The sequence below is a fragment of the Cupressus sempervirens genome, chromosome 6, assembly GCF_028749045.1.
Source record: "Cupressus sempervirens isolate cs-2001-9-10 chromosome 6, ASM2874904v1, whole genome shotgun sequence".
Taxonomy (NCBI): domain Eukaryota; kingdom Viridiplantae; phylum Streptophyta; class Pinopsida; order Cupressales; family Cupressaceae; genus Cupressus; species Cupressus sempervirens.
This window is the reverse complement of record NC_143123.1, coordinates 665,448,909-665,469,137: the sequence shown is the minus strand read 5'-3', so window position 1 is coordinate 665,469,137 and position 20,229 is coordinate 665,448,909. Positions and strand designations below refer to the sequence as shown.

The 20,229-nt window shown below is 32.1% G+C and overlaps 1 protein-coding gene across 1 annotated transcript; it reads right to left on the bottom strand.

Moving 5' to 3' along the window:
• Window positions 1-16,726: 16,726 nt before the first annotated feature.
• Window positions 16,727-19,051, bottom strand: LOC149553947 (U-box domain-containing protein 17-like). Its single transcript, XM_089789278.1, has one exon. It carries the CDS (start codon window positions 18,985-18,987, stop codon window positions 16,951-16,953), a length of 2,037 nt encoding a protein of 678 aa, XP_089645404.1. The 5' UTR covers window positions 18,988-19,051; the 3' UTR covers window positions 16,727-16,950.
• Window positions 19,052-20,229: the final 1,178 nt, after the last annotated feature.

Here is a 20,229-nt window from a genome sequence, read left to right as displayed (position 1 = left end):
AGCTTAGGACTCCATGGGTCCCTACTGATCCTTATGCGGCCACTAGTATCCTCTCATACAGACGAGGCATACTATGGAATGCAAGGTCACAACCAAGCATTCTCTCTACTCCCATCCTAGTCTATACTAGCACTTGACGCATGGGTGAGAACAAAACAATTATCTTTTTAGGTTCATTTAATCCCCATTTAGTGTAAATGTTTTCACTTATTAAAACAACTTACAATGAGTTACCCTGGCAGCCACTTAGGGCCTCGACCCTCATTGTAAGCCACTTCCTGACACTACAAGTAGATAACCTACCCTAAGCTCATGGAATCATAAATCACAAAATCACCACAGTCTTATACAAGCGATTGGAAAGAAATACCAAAAGAATAATCCATAAAAAGAGTATTAAATCTCCATGAGCACATGAAAAGCATCCATAGATAATCATGACCACAACAGTTCTCTATTGGCAACTGAAGGTATCACTGATAATCAAAAGTATCCATTGGTTCTCAATAACCAAAATATATCTCAAAATCATACTGATCGAAGACTCCAAAATGGTTGAGTCAAAACATGTCACAACATGACATCATCAAGAAATAAATCAACATTTCAGTCCCATCATGGCGACTGGAAAGTAATCCAAGGATAACTGATCAATGACTAAAAAATGGTTAAGTCAAGTGTCTCAGATACATACAACTCAACTTCACCCAAGAAGACTGATAGGCAATAACAATCAATAATTACAAACATCTCATAGAGCATGCCATCACATTACCATGGTTGGGTTTATAAAGATTGAATTTAAGACATCATCATCACATCACAATCATAACCCCTGAGCCTTTAGTAACAACCTAAGACTGGTCAACAATCTAGTCAACCCAAACCCAAAACAAGAAGCATAGAGAAAATACAATGCAAACACATGTTTTGGTTTGCTAAAATTATATAGCTGAATTAAGTATAGAGATCTCAGTTTCTGTTTGCAAGTACACTTCAAGTATATAAGATTTATCATTTGACCTACAAGTCAACCCATTTGTTCCCTCGATAACATTATCCTTTCATTATTTAAAATTACATTCTAAGAATAATTTAAGGGTAAATATTTACTCATTAAACTAATCTTCTTTGACCCTTAAATAAATTATTCTCTTCATTTGCTAAGATCCATGTTACTAACTAAATAACTCTTCCTTAATGTTACTTCAACTTCAATGTATATACTTCACAACCTCGCTAGAGGAATTGATATTAACATATCAATTAAACTTTATTACATAACTTAATTATTAATTAAATCTAATTAACTCTAATTACATAACCATACCAACAACCCAAAGAATATCAGTTGATTAATAACTAACTATAATTTAAAAGTCAACTATAATCCAATTCTCCAATATTAATAGTTCAATAATGACTTGTTATTATTTAATAGCAAGTTATATTAGAAATCTTATTAATAATCTATAATGACCACATTCGTCACTCTTTCAATGAATACTAATATTTTCTTAACAAATTCGTATTATCGATAATCATTTCTATTAAGACTCTATCGCATAACTCAATTATTAATATCATAGTTATAATAACAACTCAATGAATATCAATTAAAAATGAACTATACTCCAAATTCAAAAATTAATATCGTTTACAAAACTTCAATCATTAAATAATCTCCACTAGATTAAATCTAATCGATTTGATTGATAACTATTTAAACCATTTATACTATTATTTATTAATAGTTTGTTAGACCCAAAAAATATTAATAAATAATAAACTCATCAAAACTATAGATAATCGATCTTAAAGAAACTTTACAGAACTTCATTAGTTAATATTTAACTAACTCTTAGCACAATTAAGGTGTACCAATAATCTATTTAATAATACAAGACGTATTATTAATAACATAATAACTCAAATCATAGCAATGTTATAAAAATGACTTCTTGTCAATTAAATCTTAATCCAATATCATTAAAGTCTCTTAATTTAAATCAACATAATATAAATTACCATCTCTTAATTATTTAATACATATAAATTAAATAACATTTAATATACATTAAATAATTAATGTTAAAAGTCAACCATTAGACTCAATTTTCTAATTGTTCTAATAATATTTTGTTTATATAAACATTATTTGCAAACGTCCACCATTAAATTTGAATAGTAAATTTTGACATGAGAATTTACCAATTAATTTCATAAACATCTTTTCTTCATAATCCAAATCAATTAATTAAATCTATATAGTTAGACTGTAATATTACAAAATAATTCATTATTATAAAAGATGATCCTTTAATCCAAATCATTTATCAATTATGATAATTTAAATTACTAATAACATATATACATACTTACATATATACATATACATATACATACATACATACGTACGTACACACACACACACACACACACACACACACACACACACACACACACACACACACACACACATATATTTATATACAAATATATATACATACATACATATCTATATATATAATTATTAATATACAATGATAAATATTTAAAAAATGTTTTAAGAAATTTGAAATGGAGAAATTTGATTTCATCACCACCGAATCGCATACAACATAACACACACATATATATATAAACACCGCCGTCGGCACGTGGTACCCTGCGGTCGCAGGGCCTGTGGCGACAGTGGTACTACACACCCTCTGTTGTTGTAGTACCTACGGTAACAGGTACCTGCGACGTCAGCGAGTACGGGGGTGTGGGTTTTGTCCCCCCAAACTTATGCAATATGAAATAAATTTTTTATTATAGTGTTTTAAAAACGTTTGTCATTACTGCGATTCAAATTTTTTCAAATGTATATGTCCACAACGATTTTAACATACGAATTATTATATATATACATATGTATGTATATATATATACACACACACATGTTATGCTTAATAAATCTCTAATGGATTTGGTTATGAATTAAAAAACCCTTTTAAAATATATTTCTCAATTCGATTCTAATTCGTACTCAAACCCGATTTAGAACTAATTTCTTTCTTAAATTGAAGCTAGGGTTTTCTATTGTTTTCTTCACATTCAAATAAAAATTAACATATATATCTAGATTCTAATTTCAAGATTGAAGATTCAATCACAGAGAATATTCAGACACATATAACAGACACAATGAAGATAGGAAGAGAAAGAGTGCAAATAGATTATGCAAAAATCATGAGTGCATCTGGACACTGATGCTAATTTACCATCCCTCAGAAGTCCATAGAGAATCCCTTCCTTCTCCAACATTTGCAATTCCTCCAAGATCCGAACCAACTGAAACCTCCAAGTGACTAGAAGTGCTTGTAGAAGCATATGAGCTTCTCAAATGTATGTAAGCTTTGAAGCCTGTTCAAACACACTAGGAAAGCCTCTATTTAAAGGCCTCTAAGATGAATCTAGAATGTCTCTAGAAAGAACTAGGAGATAAGCGACAACTAAGCACATAACTTCCATGATAAGAAGATAAAGATGATGAGGTCTCTAGAACGTTGTAGACACCATGTGCCCAAATAATGTGCTAACTCCTAAGTGTAGACAACTTGTGCATACTTAGAGTGCAAACTTCTGTGTTGTCTACATGACAACTCCCGAGAATTTGCAAACTCTTAAATATTAAAATAATGCACATTAATTTATTTAATATTCACTTTACTCTATCCAATTTAATTTATTTATTTTTAAATCTCATGCACTAACTTTAATAATTCCACTTATTTTATCTTAATATATTTATATTTTAATCACATGCACACATCATGCAATCTAGAATCTTTTAATAATTTTAATATATTTCCACTTTTAAATTTATTTTTGAAATTTTAATTAATAAAATATTTATTAACTTAAATAAATATTATCACTTCCAACTTTAAAATTATAACTTTTATCTTCAAATGTAATTATTTTATTTAATTAATTTTTTAATTAATTAAATAAAATAAATATTAAAATACCATATTAATTTTACATTAAATTAAACCATTAATTAAATCTTTTAATTAGGCTTAATTATTAGAAAATACACTAAAGACTCATTAAATAAAATAAGAAAAACTCATCAAAGCAACACACATACAAAATGAAACCAAGGGTTAATATCACGAATTACGTCATCTGACGCATTCAGAGGGTACTCAACTCAAATACTTGTCCTAATTTCCAATAAGGACAAATGGCTTAAAGGGTTGGGATTTGGACTTGAGAATTTATCTCCCCTCTTTTACCATTGAGATAATGCGATAGGGTATGCTCATCCTGACAATTCAGGGAAGTCGATACCCAGTACTTGCAACCTGCATAAAAACCATGCATGTACATACTCTATATATATATATATATATATATATATATATATATATATATATATATATATATATATATATATATATATATATATATATATATATATATATATATATATATATATATATATATATATATATGCTAAGCTAAATAGGCAATGGCAGGAAGTGGTGCATCATGTAGATCACGACTAGCAGGTGACTACGACTCCTTTCCTTAACCACATCAAAAATGCCATACAGAAAGAAAACAAACACGCACATCATACACATGCAAGTATGGGGTAAGTATCCATAAAAAAACACATGTGATAATAAACCATCTAACTAATCAATAATTGAAAATAATGTAATAATTATCATGCATAAATGAAGTGTAGAGTCTAAGTAATCTCATCACATATCAACTGAATCCATAGCACAATATCTGATAATCTCAAAATAATGCTGCTAATTATCAACATAAAACTAGCCCTAAAAGAGTTCAACAGTGATAACCAAAAATGCGACCTAGGGGCAGGCACTGCATAAAAATATAGAAACTAATACTGAAAGTAAATATGGGTCTCGGCAACAAGGCCTGATGAGGTACCAAAGCACAACCAAATCTCTACAAAGAGGAGAAATAGAGAAAACTACATGGAAAAAAGTAATTACAAAGAGAGATCATCCTTATAAAGGAGATCAAAACCCTAAAAAGGTCTAACCTAGGTTGCATCATAATAATTAATAAAAGAATTAATTATTAGATGCCTAAAGTTTAGCTTAAGCAAACTAGAGTTAATTAGGAAATATCTAATTACTCTAACAATTAGTGCATGTACCTTAGAATATAATGGGCATGTCATCCTTCTTAAATTAATTCTTTTTCTCTATATTTAGAATCAATATCTTGATTTACCTAGGTTTAGTATAGACTATGGGCCAATAACCACTCAAGCCTTAATATCAATTTTAGGTCTAGGAAATAAAATATTAAAATGATTTTAAAAACATGTGGATGTATCAAATTTTATAGTGGGATAGATAAACTTTAAAATTTAATGTTGAATAAGATCAGTAAAATTTAATTAGAATTAAATTTTAGATTCCTTAAGTACATGAACAAAAAGAAAGATTAGAACAATATTTTTTAATACTAATAAAAAATAAAGAAGTACTATCTTTATCTAAGGTACTTTGTTATTGGACTTAATCAACCCAATAACCATGTACATGTGATTTAATCTATTGTAAAAGAGGATATTTATATCGTATGGATTACATGAATATAAACTTGGAATATATTCTGAATATATAATAATGAGTGACTATAGAGTATGGGGCATACATCACATTTACCAGGTAAACATTATATTAACAAAGAATGATACTTTTAAAATTTTAATATTGATGTTACATGTTAAACTATTCAAATTAAAAATAAAATAAAATATTGGTTGAATAATAAGATAAATTGATGAAGTTAAAACCTATTAGATTAATTATCATGATTTTTGCAATTGTACATAACTCATAAGAAATGAGTATATATTGTTTTGATCAAAATAATGAATGGAAAAATGATTCTCTTGAAATTGTTTGTAAAAATAAATAAAGGTAAAAGAGATTTATGAATCAAAATAAGAGTATAATGTATTTGATGAAGCATTAATATTCAACCTTGTCATTGATCATAAATTTTTTTTTTTGAGTTTTTGTGTAGATATATCTAAAGCTATTGAGGACAACAACTAAATTACAAGGGGGAAATGTTATGTGATTTTTTCTCTAAGAGAAGATAAACCTATGAAATAAATAAATAATTATTAAACAGTTCATAGAAATGTTAGAAATGTTTAGAATAACTGAAGGGGGGGGGGGGGGGGCGGGGGGTGGTGTGAATCAGTTACTCAAGGTCGATAAGTACCATTTGAACAATTAAACATAAAACATTCATTGTTTTGCTTATCATGTTGTTGCTCAGTTTCTATTGTACTAATAAAATTACTTTTCCAAAAATAACATAATTTTCTGTATGTAAACTTTATCAAATGTAAAACATATAAAACATTCAACATAATTTTGACACTAGGATTTTATGTGAAAACCCAATTTGGGAAAAACCACTAGCAACATGTCATCACTTTTCCACTCTTTCAAAGTGAGCTCTATTAGGAGCCAACCTTGTTAAAGGTTTACAATACACACTATTAAATGTGAACTGGTTAAAGGATTTAATCACCCTATTATGAGTTGCCTTATTAGAGGACTTTGATCATTCCATTTAGAATGTCACCTTGTTAAAGGATTTATACAGATTGTTAAGTCTTTCAAATGAATGTTAGGTCAACCTTTGTTAAAAGGATTTCAATACAAACTGTTTATAATGATTAGAAAGAAAAAAATAGTTTTTTATCTGTATGATTACAACTCACTTTGCAAGTTCAAATCACTATTTGGTTCATGTGTTAATTCACTAATAAGCTCACCATTGTCATCTATGTTCTTTATTTGCTTGGCAACCCTTCAAGCAATCAAATATTCTCCTTTCAACAAAACTTAAGTCATCTTCTCAGATTCACTTATCAATATCAACAACATCTATGCAAGCAATCTCCTTTAGCTTCGCATTCACTCGCATACACTTGTGTTCACCCTTGTGTGTCTCTAATCCACCTTTCTCTATATGCGCCTCTCTCACACATTTATCTTAAGTTTGGTTCTATACCTCTTTAAATAGGTAATTCTTGCTTTGTCATTTTCCATAATCACTGTAGATCTTAGGGTTTATGATCAAGCTCAACATATTCATTGTATCTGTCCTCCTTCTTGATCATCCTCTAGAAACTTCTCTACAATTTGTCTATTAGGTCTTTACCTAATCCTCGCCTTGAATTTAATGATCAAACTCATCAATCTTATCTTCAACACAGTTTACATCTCCCACGAAATCAACTAAGCAAGCTAGAATTCATGAGTTCCTCAAATTTATTCTCAACACTATTACTTGGCAATCACTAAGTTCTGACACTCGGTCATCACTGAATTACTCGGTCGCTATAAAACTTTTGGCTCAACATCAACTATCTTGCTTAGTCAATATTGATGCTCAGTCAACACTAGATTTGTGTGGCACTTACTGTGGCTCAGTTGACACTAGCATCACTTGACATTTATTAAATTTTTACTTTATTGTTCGCTTAGCCTTAGCTTTCTTGATATAAACAATCACTTTGTCTTATCAAAGTCTATTAATCAAATTTCCATTATAGCTTCATTTCCATAACTCAACCTTTCCTCTAGGTGCTATTGTAAGGATTGTGGCATCCTATGAATGCTTCTTGCCCATGAAAAAAGCTAAGACTTGTAACTAATCATCTTCTCGTGAGATGGTCTTTGAGCCAATATAAATCTCTTCATGGTATATACAGATATGTATTATTTCCTTTTTATATTGCAACCTTTTATTATTATAGATCAATTTTATTAAAGTTTAGAGCTTGAATATTTTTTATTCAATTATTTTTATCTTTTACATCTGTATAGAAGATGAATAAGTAAATTATTTTTGTGATAAAAATACAATTTAAGTAACTAATTATCTATAAATGTTAGAATGTATCAACTAAAATTTACTTGGGATAATAGGACATTACATGATTGTTGGAAGATAGTTTAATTCCTAACAAATGCTCTATAGTCGTAATTATAGAGCCTCTAAAACAAAGCAAGCTATCTAGCCCACCATAAGACAAAGCCACATATTAAAAAGTAGTCTTTTTACGAAGAATCAATCAAATATATTAACATTTAAATTTGTGTGTTTGTGTGTATATTAGAAAGAATATACACAAGATAAACCAAGAGAGAACTAGAGAAAAAGGCACACGGTCAACATAACAATGCATCTATCTATAAAATGTCATATAATGAAATTTACATATATAAACAATTTTTATGATTCATAGGAAAATCATAAAGCCAAGAGAAAATATAGACCCTTAGAGAAAGACCGAGTCAGTTAAATACAAGAGTAATACAAGATTATCCACAATATACCATTATACTTGTCAAGTTCTATAAGATATTAGTCTGATATTACCCCTTAGATGAAAATTTTGCCAAAATCTAAAGAGCTGAAGTGTTCAAATAAATCATATATAAGCTTAAGCATTCCATGTATCTAATAAACCAATTAATCATGATCAACTAATTAGAAATCCTTATGACCTAGTAAAACATATTCAAAATACATAGTATTCAACTATAATCCTACAACTCCAAGTTAGTGTACCACAATATTCATTTAGATAAGAGGTGAACCTTTGTTCGCTAAGACCATATCTTATATTGAGATTACCACATTTGATTTTTTTGAAAGCAAAGAATACCTCAACACTATTCCTAGATATTAAAAATATAATCATGTTACAAGATACAAAAGTCAAACTCATACCAATCTTCCACCTTACAAAATGAAGGATAAACTAAAACCCAAATGAGACGAGCATTAATAGTAAGCCATAAACAAAACATAAGAAAGAGGGTCAAAAGAAGAGATCAACATACCAAAAAGCAAAGCACGAGAGCCAAAGTATTATGGACTAGGAAGTAGACATTTGTAAAATGACCAAATTTATTAAAACAATAAGTTTTATTAGTCCCCGCCTATACACAGGCATCTAGAAATAATGTTTTTAGTTGAGGCCACAATTAATTTTTAAAAATCAAAATTAGTGAGTTACTAAAGTTAAAAAATCAGTTTATTTTTTAATTAGTTTTTTGTTAGTATTTTCTATTTTCTGATTCGTTAGTTGCATTTTTCCTAGGTATAGAAATAAATCCTGCACACAAAAAATTAGAGAAATAAATCTTTCCAATATTCTATAATTCTCCAAGCTTGCAAAAACTTAACCATGGAGAAACCATGGCTACAAACTTATCTGCCAGTTTTGCAAAATTTGATGGCATACCTATCCAGTCTCTCTACTCAGGTCATCCAATAGGATCTACTTTGTGTGCCTAAACCAAGTAGGCATGACATCCTTCGAATTTGGTCTTGGATAGCCACATGAATTCTAAATTTTGTATTATAAAAAACACAAAGCCCTTCTGTAATCCAGAGACACAAAAATTTCACATGATTCATAAGCCTATGATTGAATGCATCATTTTTCCTTCTCCCAAAATCATTCATAACCTTTTTCTTCACATGTAGGGTTTTTCATAGGTTGACATTCTTTTCTCTTGGATTTTCAATGTGTATATAGCTAAAAGGATGCAATATTCTATCATAGTTTAGACCCTCTACCATAGAAAGCTCCATGATTCACGCCATGACTAAATAACCTTTTAAAAAAGAGGTTTTCTCCTTCCATGGATAACTGTGCCAAAAAGTAGTAATTGGAAACTAAACAAGATCCAACATTTCTAGCTCCAAATTTCTATTTTCTTAACTATCTCCACAACTATGAGTAGATGCACACACATTTTTACCATGGCACTGATCCTTGAACAAGTGTTCACATTTCAGTAGGGCACTACAACATGGGTTACTACAAATATAGAAATTGAAGGTCATTGCATATTTGATAATGTATGCCAGTAATAATGGAAAGAAAAGGGTGTTTCCACTCTCTTGGCACCTTTCGAAAATTACCTTCTTCCACTCACAACATTACATGACCACTTAATTGAAAGTATTGTTGTTGTTAGGATTTGTAATTTAATTTAATAATCACACTAATTATAATAAATTAATGTATGTGTTAAACTATTCAATAAAATGTCTTTACAATTAAAAATTGATTTTTTAATATAATTTTATTAGGCAATTTCAATAGGATCTATATTATAAAAGTTTTATCATTATAGTGATAGCGATTTTCATACGCATTTAACGTTTTTTACAAATCTTTGTTATGATCTAGAATATATTAGAGTTCATATATATATATATATATATATATATATATATATATATATATATATATATATATATATATAAACTTATTATCTAATTGACATTTAAATAAATTTATTATGTTTTAGATATGAATAATTTATTATTTCATTTATTTGAAATAAATATATATTTATTTTTCAGTATTAAAAAAATAAAATTAATTATTGAATATATTTTTTAAGACCAATATGATTTGAATATATTTATATTAAATCAAAATTAAAACTATTAAAGAAACTACATAATGTAAAAAAAAAAAATTATATATTTCAAATATAAAGTTAAATTATTAAAAAAATTAAACTTAATATTAATTTTTTTGAAAAGATAAAAGTTTTTATATCTTAAATTTGTTTAAAAAAGCATGGGCAAGAAAAATAAAGAATTAGAAAACTCGAGTCCCTCTCCTTTTAAAAATAGAAGACCTAAAAAAAATTAGATATTACATTTTTTTAATATACAATAAGAATTATTATTTAATATAAACATAACATTTATAAAAATAACTTCATTCTCATTTTGGGTGTATCACACATTATTAAAAATTAAATCATTCTTATCTTAAGAAACTTTTCCTTAAAAAATAGAAATTAATCTATCAAAATTGACTTTAAAATATAATATATTTATATTGATTTTAATATTATAAAATAAAATCTCTAATAGTACATATAAAATAGTCAACAAAAATGTACAACAATACAAAACAAGTAAATAGCAACTAATTTATATAAATCAAATAATTAACTTATAATGTCTAAAGATTGAATCTATTAAGTTGAAGGTGTCTTTCAAAAATTTCAAAAATGTTTTGAATCTATTTATAAACTGCAAAACTTCAAATTCATGATTGTTTTCTATAAACTTTACCATACATATTTAAATTAATTTATAAAATAAATAATTTCAAATGTATGCTTTTTTTCATACAACTTTGATCTTCAACTTATAATTAGCCATACTCTTATTGTGACAATTACACGTCTTGTTGTATGCACAAATCAATATTTTACTTCAAACTAAAGGCAGGGACTCTAGCTTTTTCAAAGCTCTTGTTTAATTACAAGTCATTTGCAATACAATTAAATATAGAAATGATATGCTAACATCCATGTTCTCTCATTATCTTCAATAAGGAATACACATTCTTCAATCATAAAGTCAAGCACTCACTCTTTAGTTAGTATCTTTTTATTAGATGATTGTACTTTTATCCTTCAACACCTAATCTAATCCACTTCCCTCCATCTAACTAGTACGACCCATGACATTTCCTAAATGATTCCATCTTATATGAATACTTACTTTAATGGAAATCTCTATTAATCAAATGACTACATAATTTTGAAATAAGAACATCTTTCATCACAAGATTAACTGAAACATTTATTAAAATGATCAATCTTTATTATTAGTTATATTCCAAATATTAAAATTAAATCTTTTCATCTTTCATAAGTAAGGTACATTTTTTAATCATAAAGTCAAACAACCTCTCTTAGTACACCTTATTTATGAAATAATTTACTATATTTATGTGATGATTGTATTTTTTTATCAATTACTACTCAATATAATCCCCTCCACTATATCAAAATAATGATAGCTCATATTTGATCTTTAAGATAATTTACACTTGTATGTGCTCTACTAATTTGATCAAATGAATATTATCTTATCTATTTATTTTATTTATCAATACATAAATAATAAAATAATTTCCTTGTCTATCAAAGCTATATAACTCAATACCTCATAAAGCATAACATTCTTTAATCATAAAGCCAAACAAAATCTCTTGATATGTCTTTACTTATGAGATAATTTACTAGATCTTATGCGATGATTGTATTTTTTTATCTATTACAAGTTAATCTAGTTCTTGATATAATATAATCATGTTACAAGATACAAAAGTCAAACTCATACCAATCTTTCACCTTACAAAATGAAGGATAGACTGAAACCCAAATGAGATGGGCATTAATAGTAAGCCATAAACAAAACATAAGAAAAAGGGTCAAAAGAAGAGATCAACATACCCAAAAGAAACGCACGAGAGCCAAAGTATTGTGGACTAGGAAGTAGACATTTGTAAAATGACCAAAGTTATTAAAACAATAAGTTTTATTAGTCCTCGTGTATACATAGGCAGAGAACTAATGTTTTTAGTTGAGGCCACAATTAATTTTTACAAATCTAAATCAGTGAGTTACTAAAGTTAAAAAATTAGTTTATTTTTAATTAATTTTTTGTTAGTATTTTCTATTTTCTAACTTGTTAGTTGCATTTTTCCTAGGTATAGAATAATTTCTGCACACAAAAAATTAGAGAAATAAATCTCTCCAATATTCTATAATTCTCTAAGCTTGCAAAAACTTAACCATGGAGAAACCACAGCTACAAACTTATCTGCCAGTTCTACAAAATTTGATGGCATACCTATCCAGTCTCTCTACTCAGGTTGTCCAATAGGATCTACTTTTTGTGCCTAAACCAAGTATGGGTGACATCCTTTAGATTTGGTCCTGGATAGCCACATGAATTCTAAATTTTGTATTGTAAAAAACACAAAGCCCTTCTATAATCTAGAGACACAAAAGTTCCACATGATTCATAAGCCTGCAATTGAATGCATCATTTTTCCTCCTCAAAAAATCATTCATAACCTTTTTCTTCACATAGGGTTTGTCATAGGTTGACATTCTTTTCTCTCAGGTTTTGAATGTGTATATAGCTAAAAGGGTGCAATATTCTATCATAGTTTAGACCCTTTGCCACAGAAAGCTCCATGATTCACGCCATGACTAGATAACCTTTTTAAAAAGAGGTTTTCTCCTTCCATGGATAACTATGCCAAAAAGTAGTAATTGGAAACTAAACAAGATCCAATATTTCTAGCTACAAATTTCTATTTTCTTAAATATCTCCACAACTATGAGTAGATGCGTACACATTTTTACCATGGCATTGATCCTTGAACAACTGTTCACATTCCAGTAGGGCACTACAACATGGCTTACTACGAATATAGAAATTGAAGGTCATTGCATATTTGATAATGTATGCCAATAATAATGGAAAGGAAACACATGTGCGGTCACAAACGAGTGTTTCCACTCTCTTGGCACCTTCTAGAAATTACCTTCTTCCACTCACAACATACATGACCACTTAAGTGAAAGTATTGTTGTTGTTAGGATTTGTAATTTAATTTAATAATCACAATAATTATAATAGATTAATGTATGTGTAAAACTATTCAATAAAATGTCTTTACAATTAAACATTGATTTCTTTAATATAATTTTATTAGACAATTTCAGTAGGATCTATATTATAAAAGTTTAATCATTATAGTGATTGACATTTTCATACGCATTTAACGTTTTTTACAAATCTTTGTTACGATCTGGAATATATTAGAGTTATATATATATATATATATATATATATATATATATATATATATATAGACTTATTATCTAATTGATATTTAAATAAATTTCATTTTTAAATAAATTTATTATGTTTTAGATATGAATAATTTATTATTTCAATTATCTTAAATAAATAAACATATATTTTTAAAATTAAAAAAAATAAAATTTAATTATTGAATATCTTTTTAAAGACAAATATGATCTGAATATATTTATATTAAATCAAAATGAAAACTATTAAAGAAACTACATAATGTCAAAAATTAAATTTATATATTTCAAATATAAAGTTAAATTATTAAAAAAAAATTAAACTTAATATTAAATTCATTGAAAAGACAAGTTTTTATATCTTAAATTTGTTTAAAAAATCATGGACAAGGAAGTTAAAGAATTAGAAAACTCCGAGTCTCTCTCCTTTAAAAATAGAAGAACTAAAAAAATTAGTTATTCCATTTTTTTTAATATACAATAAGAATTATTATTTAATATAAACATAACATTTATTAAAATAACTTCATTCTCATTTTAGGTGTATCACACATTATTAAAAAAAAAAATCATTCTTATCTTAAGAAACTTTACTTTAAAAAATAGAAATTAATCTATCAAATTTGACTTTAAAAGGCAGAGACTCTAGCTCTTTCGGAGCTCTTGTTTAATTACAAGTAATTTGCAATACAATTAAATATAAAAATGATATGCTAATATCCATGTTCTCTCATTATCTTCAATAAGGAATACACATTCTTCAATCATAAAGTCAAGCACTCACTCTTTAGTTAGTATCTTTTTATTAGATGATTGTACTTTTATCCTTCCACACCTAATCTAATCCACTTCGCTCCATCTAACTAGTACGACCCATGAAATTTCCTAAATGATTCCATCTTATATGAATACTTACTTTAATGACAATCTCTATTAATCAAATGACTGCATAATTTTGAAATAAGGACATCTTTCATCACAAGATAAATTGAAACATTTATTAAAATGATCAATCTTTATTATTAATTATATTCCAAATATTAAAATTAAATCTTTTCATCTTTCATAAGTAAGGCACATTTTTTAATCATAAAGTCAAACAACCTCTCTCAGTACACCTTATTTATGAAATAAATTACTATATTTTATGGGATGATTGTATTTTTTATCAATTACTACTTAATCTAATCCCCTCCACTATATTGAAATAATGATAGCTCATATTTGATCTTTAAGATAATTTACACTTGTATGTGCTCTACTAATTTGATGAAAATATTATCTTATCTATTTATTTTATTTATCAATACATAAATAATAAAATAATTTCCTTGTCAATCATAACTACATAACTCAACACCTCATAAAGCATAACATTCTTTAATCATAAAGTCAAACAACCTCTCTTGATATGTCTTTACTTATGAGATAATTTACTACATCTTATGTGATGATTGCATTTTTAATTTATTACAACTTGTTTTAGTTCCCTCCACTATATCGAAATAATGATAACTCATATTTAATCTTTAGGATAATTTGCAATTGTCTCCCCTCTACTAATTTGATCAAATGAATAATATCTTATCTTTTTATTTTATTTATCAATACATAAATAATAAAATTACTTTCTTGTCAATCAAAACTACATAACCTCATATCTCATATATATTTTTTCAATAATTATTCTACATCTCATTAAAATATATATTATAAATCTTCTTCTATATTTTTTAGTATGTAGAATATTGTTTTTCAATATCTAATTCTTGACTACTTAAAAGATTTATATGTAAAAGAATCATACTAGTAGTCGTTACATTTAACATTAGAATTTAATGATATTTTTCAACACCCATTTAAAATCATATAAACTACATGAAATGACTACTCGATTGGGGGAGTAAACGAAGATTTAGGTTCATTTTTTCCTTTAAATTTCTTTTAAGTTCATAGCCTTTGCGGTAGCTTCATCAATGTTACCTACCAAATAAAAAGACTGTTTGGGTAGACCATCTAATTCACTGAAAAAGATCATTTGAAAACCTCCAATTGTGTCTATTAGACTCACATATTCACCGGGGAACGATAAATATTTACACAAAAAGAAGACCAGTACTAACATGTCCCAATACAAGTAGGAAAACATCAACCAATACTAGTTGGGAAACATCAACATTAGAACTGAACTAGTACTGATATATGATTTATTGATAAGTAGGAGATATTGATATGATTTATTTTTAATAATAAACTTGAAGTTTTTTAATTCCTTTAAAATGAGTAAGTCATGTGACATTCCACTAAGATCTGCAAATCTTTCACGAGGCGATTAAATAAAATGTTTGGAAGGATGAGCCGGGCTTTCCAAAAGACCAAAGTACCTACTCGCCTTTTCAACACATAATTAAACACTAAAAAGATTACAGATATCTATGCATTAAAAAGAGAAATCTGTAATCCAACAGAAGAACCGATCCAAAACGAGTTGATCCGTTGTCGGTAGGCCCATCTACAAAAAGCTCCATAATAATAACTCCAACCCAAATTCAACCACGAATCATTTGTCATTTCAAATACGAACAAACGGGCGAAGAGAGGCACGAAACATCTAAATGTCGTAAGGCGAACAAGGCAGAAAGAGAAGAATTTATTAGTGCGGACATGGAAGCAATGATTATGGACGGAGAAGAGTGCCCAAACACATAAAGCCGAATCATTATGCGTGCAAAGTGAACGAACAAATATAATAATTTACTTTTATTTCGGTTTCTCTTGTTTCAATACAAATATACAACACATCCATAACAGACTTCTTATAATAACAAGCACAAATTCCCACCCCCCCCTGCTTCCATTTCCCCTTTACGCGACCGCCCTCCCTCAAAAAGCACACCCATCATTTCCCCTACTTTTTAAAAGGCATTTTTAAAAACGTCTTCTCTGTACACAGTATTTCGCCCGGCCCGCGTGCCCCGAAAAAATGAATAGAAGTAATGAATTCAATGAATAGAAAAACAAAATTGTAGTGGGCATGTTAGGGGAAGTGACCCACTTAGGGGTCCAATAACTCCTAGGAACATTTCATAAAAACTATTCAGATACTTGGGGCAGGTATTGACATTATGGAATGAATGACTATAGGTGCAAGAACTTGGTGGGTATCAAGGTGGGTACTTCTGAGTGGCTACTAGAATAGTCTCCCCTATCGCAAAGGGGCAGTCGTAATTGTTGTATTTGTAGTAGTGGAAGAATTAATGATGGAGTGGAGGATTGCTGCAGGGGAGTCCCGCCGCTGCAAGATTTTGAACAGTGACCGTGCCTTGCGCTTTGCACGTGGCGTGCCGCCGGTGAGCAGCGTGTACATTGATGGCACGAGGGAGGGAATCGCAACCACCTGATTCACGACATCGTTGCCGCCACTCCGGCACAGTGCCACTAGGACGGCCATCGCGTTCTCCTTCGCCCTCGACGTGGAAGCACACCGGAGAAGACTGACTAGCACCGGAATGGCGCATGCCTTTTGTATCTCAAGCAGCCCTTCCACGCGGCTCGCCAGGACGGCGAGCACCGCAAGAGCGTCATCCGTCAGCGATGGCCGCTCGTCGGTGAGCAACGCGACAAGCAACGGCACTGCCCCCGCCGCCACGGCCTTGATGTCGTTGCCGCGGTAGATGGACAAGTTGAACAAGGCCGTGGCAGCGTCGCGCTTGCCCCTTGCGCTGCCCTTCCTGAGGAGCTGCACGAGCGCCGGAATGGCGTCCGCGTGGTCGCCGATGAGGCGCTTGTAGTCGTCGATTACGGATAAGCTGAACAGAGTGGCGGCGGCGTTCTCCCGTGCTTCCATACTAAGCCCCTCTTTGAGGACCCCAATGATTGGCTCCAAGCACCGGGCCTCCACGATCTTGGGCTTGTTCGGCTCGTAGATTGACAGATTCAGCAGCGCCGTCACGGCGTTCTCTTGCGTTTTCGAATCCCCGGACGACAAGAGCGGCAAGAGAGAAGAAATCGCCCCCGCTTCAGCTATGCAAGCTCTGTTGTCCATCCCGCATTTGGCCAGCAATCGTAGCTCGTATGCGACTTGTTTCTTCACCTCGGGCGTCCCGGATTCGAGCTTTGCCACCAGAAACGCCGCCGTCATTTTGGTGGCCTCCAGCGCCGCCTTTGGTGTCGCCATGGCGACCATCACGGTCCTCTCGGGCTTCTCGAACGGTACCCCGTGGCTCTCGCACCACCGTTCGATCAGACTGCGGAGCGCGTTGTTGGGAATCAGGTTCGTGTGGAGGAGATTCTGGCCCGATTTGGGACACGTGGAGTGGCCCTCCTCGATCCAACGGGTGATCGAGGCCCGATCGTACGTCTGCCCGGTCGCCACGATGGCCGGGTCGCGCATCAGGTCCAGAGAAATCGGGCACTTGAAGTCGTCCGGAATCATCTCCTCCGCCGCCGCCACCGCCGGCGGTTGCGCCGCCGGTTGTTCCGGCGACGGCTCGTCGGAGACACCAAACAGCACGCACTTGCAGTAAAGCATGAGGCCGATGAGGCTATTGATCATCGAGACGGCGGACTCGTCGAGGAAATCTGATCCGCTCTGCTTCTTCAACTCTTCTTCCATAAGCTTAATCTCACGGCCGCAATCCCTGGAATCGGCGACTCCCAGGGAGCGGAGAATCTCCCGGAGTTTGGACTCCTCCGGCGCGACTCTCCTCTCGAACTGCTCGATCACGGCGAGAACCTCCCGCCGGAGAGTCTCGTCCGCCGGGTCGACGGAAACCCTGGCTCGGCGCGCCTGTCTGTGGAGCAGCTCCACCTGCTCCCTGACCTCCTCCGTGACGTCCATGAGCCTCAGCGGCATCACCAGCACGTCCAGCGCCGTCGCCATGTCGCCGGTCACCCGGTGGAATTCACCGGCGGCCGTCTCGGCCTCCATCACCATCCACAGGCCGCTCCGGTTGCCACACTCCTCCACGACCCGCTTCGTCCGCTGGAAGAGCGCGTGCATCTCGCGCAGGCACAGCACCGCCGAGGGGGGCAGCGCCATGGCGTGACGCGGCTCTCTGATCATCTCCTCGAACAGGAGGCACAGCACTCTCACCCGCCTGGAGATGGCGCTGGCGTTGCGCCGCTGGGTCGAGCACGCCCGGGGTTTCGAACACGCGCCGATCTCGTGACCCAGGTCCAGCAGCGCCTTCAGAAGCGCCATCGGCGATAACTCGCTCACAGTCCCTGAATCGGCTGCCATTGTTGCTGTTGCTGCCTTCTCACAAACACAAACACATCTTTTAACTCCCTTCGATAACCCCACTGTCGTCTCTTTGGACTATAATTACTGTCCCCATTCCCGACCCGTGCCGCTTGCTGCCACGTGGCGACCATCCAGAGGGGTCCGATCGGAGGGCCCGTGGCACCCCCTTTCTTTTTTCACGTTTACCGGTTTTTTGTAAGGCGATTAATTAGCGGGCAACGTGTAGATTAGGTAGTGGTCATGTCAGGGGAATGGTCAACGCTTGTCGGTGGAGGCCCGAGGGCTTACAAAGTTTTACCGTCCATGCCATCATTCTAACTTTAGACCGTCTTATCGGGGTGGATTTGGATTAATTACTGCCGGCGCTAGTTTATTTTATTTTAGTGTTTTAATTTGTTCCACTTTTGGGTTTGGGCGTAAATGTTGGGTGTGCTTAGCTGGCAAATCCGATGTGATGATGCGGGAACACACAATGTGCTTCGTGGGTCCCGTCCACCATCATGTTTTGGGGCTTCCATTTCCTTCCTTCCTTTCATACGTTCCAGTTGGACAAAGGTATAATAATTATTATTATTATTGTAGGAGTAAGACTAAGGAGTTATGATTCATTGCGCGCCACCTGTATTTTCGCGTTGAAGTGGAGTGTTGTCAACGCATGCGAGGAGCGCTAGTTTAGGCAGAACTTCAAACGTTCATTTTGTGGGAAATGCATATTCCTCTTCTTTTGCCACTATTGATGTCGCGTACTACTCCGCTGTGCAAATGAGAATTTAAATTATGGGGAAGCTTCTATTTCACACAAACAGTATAGCGGAAATTCGGATATATTAAAATATTAACAACTAGCCTAGTATAGATATATTAAAAAATCTATCTAAAGAAATTTTATAGATATCTACGATGAATTAATTAAAAATTAATTTACTACATTTAAAAATATGTATATATTTTTTGTATATTAGGCCTGTACTATTGCATTCACTTCGAATTAGTTTAAAATCAATCAACCAATGAAAATGAACTATTTTTTTGTTCATCAAATAATTCTAAAGTTTATATACATTTATTATTCTTTTATATTATCTACTCTACTCTATATCATTTATCTGAATGATAATTGGTTCTTTTGAATTGGTGTTATAGGACCCTTTTCTCGGAGGCTTCCTCCATTTCATTTATTTTTGGCTAGATTCTTGGCTATTTATTAAGTTGTAAATTATTTTTTTGCACATGATCATT

What these genes read in the sequence shown, in the direction of transcription:
- LOC149553947 (XM_089789278.1), bottom strand. Translation starts at nt 18,987, where the DNA reads ATGGCAGCCGATTCAGGGACTGTGAGCGAGTTATCGCCGATGGCGCTT.